This window comes from Microtus ochrogaster, unplaced genomic scaffold, assembly GCF_000317375.1.
Source record: "Microtus ochrogaster isolate Prairie Vole_2 unplaced genomic scaffold, MicOch1.0 UNK48, whole genome shotgun sequence".
NCBI classification, from domain to species: domain Eukaryota; kingdom Metazoa; phylum Chordata; class Mammalia; order Rodentia; family Cricetidae; genus Microtus; species Microtus ochrogaster.
This window is the reverse complement of record NW_004949146.1, coordinates 156,964-158,082: the sequence shown is the minus strand read 5'-3', so window position 1 is coordinate 158,082 and position 1,119 is coordinate 156,964. Positions and strand designations below refer to the sequence as shown.

At 45.4% G+C, this 1,119-nt stretch overlaps 1 protein-coding gene across 1 annotated transcript in view; it reads left to right on the top strand.

Annotated features, from left to right (window-relative positions):
- Positions 1–451: 451 nt before the first annotated feature.
- Positions 452–1,119, top strand: part of LOC101988416 (leucine-rich repeat-containing protein 37A-like) — a 103,094-nt gene continuing 102,426 nt past the window's right edge. Inside the window, exon 1 of the mRNA XM_026777175.1 lies at positions 452–1,090. Coding sequence (XP_026632976.1) covers positions 563–1,090 — 528 coding nt within the window. The 5' untranslated portion in view covers positions 452–562. The remainder of the gene's footprint in view (positions 1,091–1,119) is intronic.

Below are 1,119 nucleotides of genomic sequence, written 5' to 3'. Positions count from 1 at the left end.
AAGCTACAGAAGCAAGAAATAAGATATAAATAATCCAAGATAACTTTTGAATTTGGCTTTTCTATTTTTCTACAACAAACTTGAAAGAGAGTCCAAAAGGGGAAAAGATCACAGTCATGAGAGAAAGCAGAATCCAACTGGGACCCTGCCTAGTAATGGTTTTGTCACAAAGGTCAGCTGTCATAAATAAAGGGCGGGGCAGGCCTCCTTGCCCAGCCAGGTTCTGAGTTTTCATTCAGTTCCCCACCAGTGTGGGCAACATTGTGGATCTAGTCCCTACTGCACTTTGTCTTTACTTTTTTTTTGTTTTTGTTTCTACTTTTCTATCATGTCTTTACTGCACTTTGGTGCACTAAGGCTTTTCTTCATGTGGCAATTGGTCCTGGCTTTTCCCATTCCAGAGTTCACTGGGAACCCACGCCAGTTGACTTCAGAGCCCTGGGTCCTAACCAAACTCTGGTCTTGGCACCCCTCTGATCATCCACCTAAATCCCCACATACTCGAGCACCCGAGACAGACAAAGGGGGCACTGAGTATCTGGGGCCCCCTGCTCCCAAAGAGATGTTGGCCCCACTTGAGGAGTTGACTGACAGTTTACTTCTATTCCAGGACCCCAGCACTTCTCGGGAGTCGAACCCAGAGCCTGCGGAACTTGGTGTTTCACATCAGCATCTGACCAACAAGCTGATACCACCTGGGAAGCAGCCAGAGAATATTTTAAAGCTAAATGGGGATCAAATTCAGGCTCCCATTCTGCGTTCACAGTTCAAAAGTACTGCCAGTCTAGCTGAGGCTGCAGATCATCAGTTGGATGCAATACTTGTTCCACCACTAGACAGCCAGAGTTCAAAAGCAACAACCTTCATGGTTTCACCCAAGAAGTTGAAGAAAGATTTAACTCAGCACAGGAAACTTGCTAAGGTGGTTGATGGAAAACCTCAATTTCACAAACAAACCAAGGATGATGATTATGGTGACCTGAATATGAATGAAGCTTATTCTAACAGCCTTCCTCTGCAATCCCAGGAAAATGCAGATGAAGCTCCAGAGTTCCTAGAGCAGGACGAACCTGACCAGTTGGAGACACAAGTTCAAAATACAGAGAATCTCCATCAGGA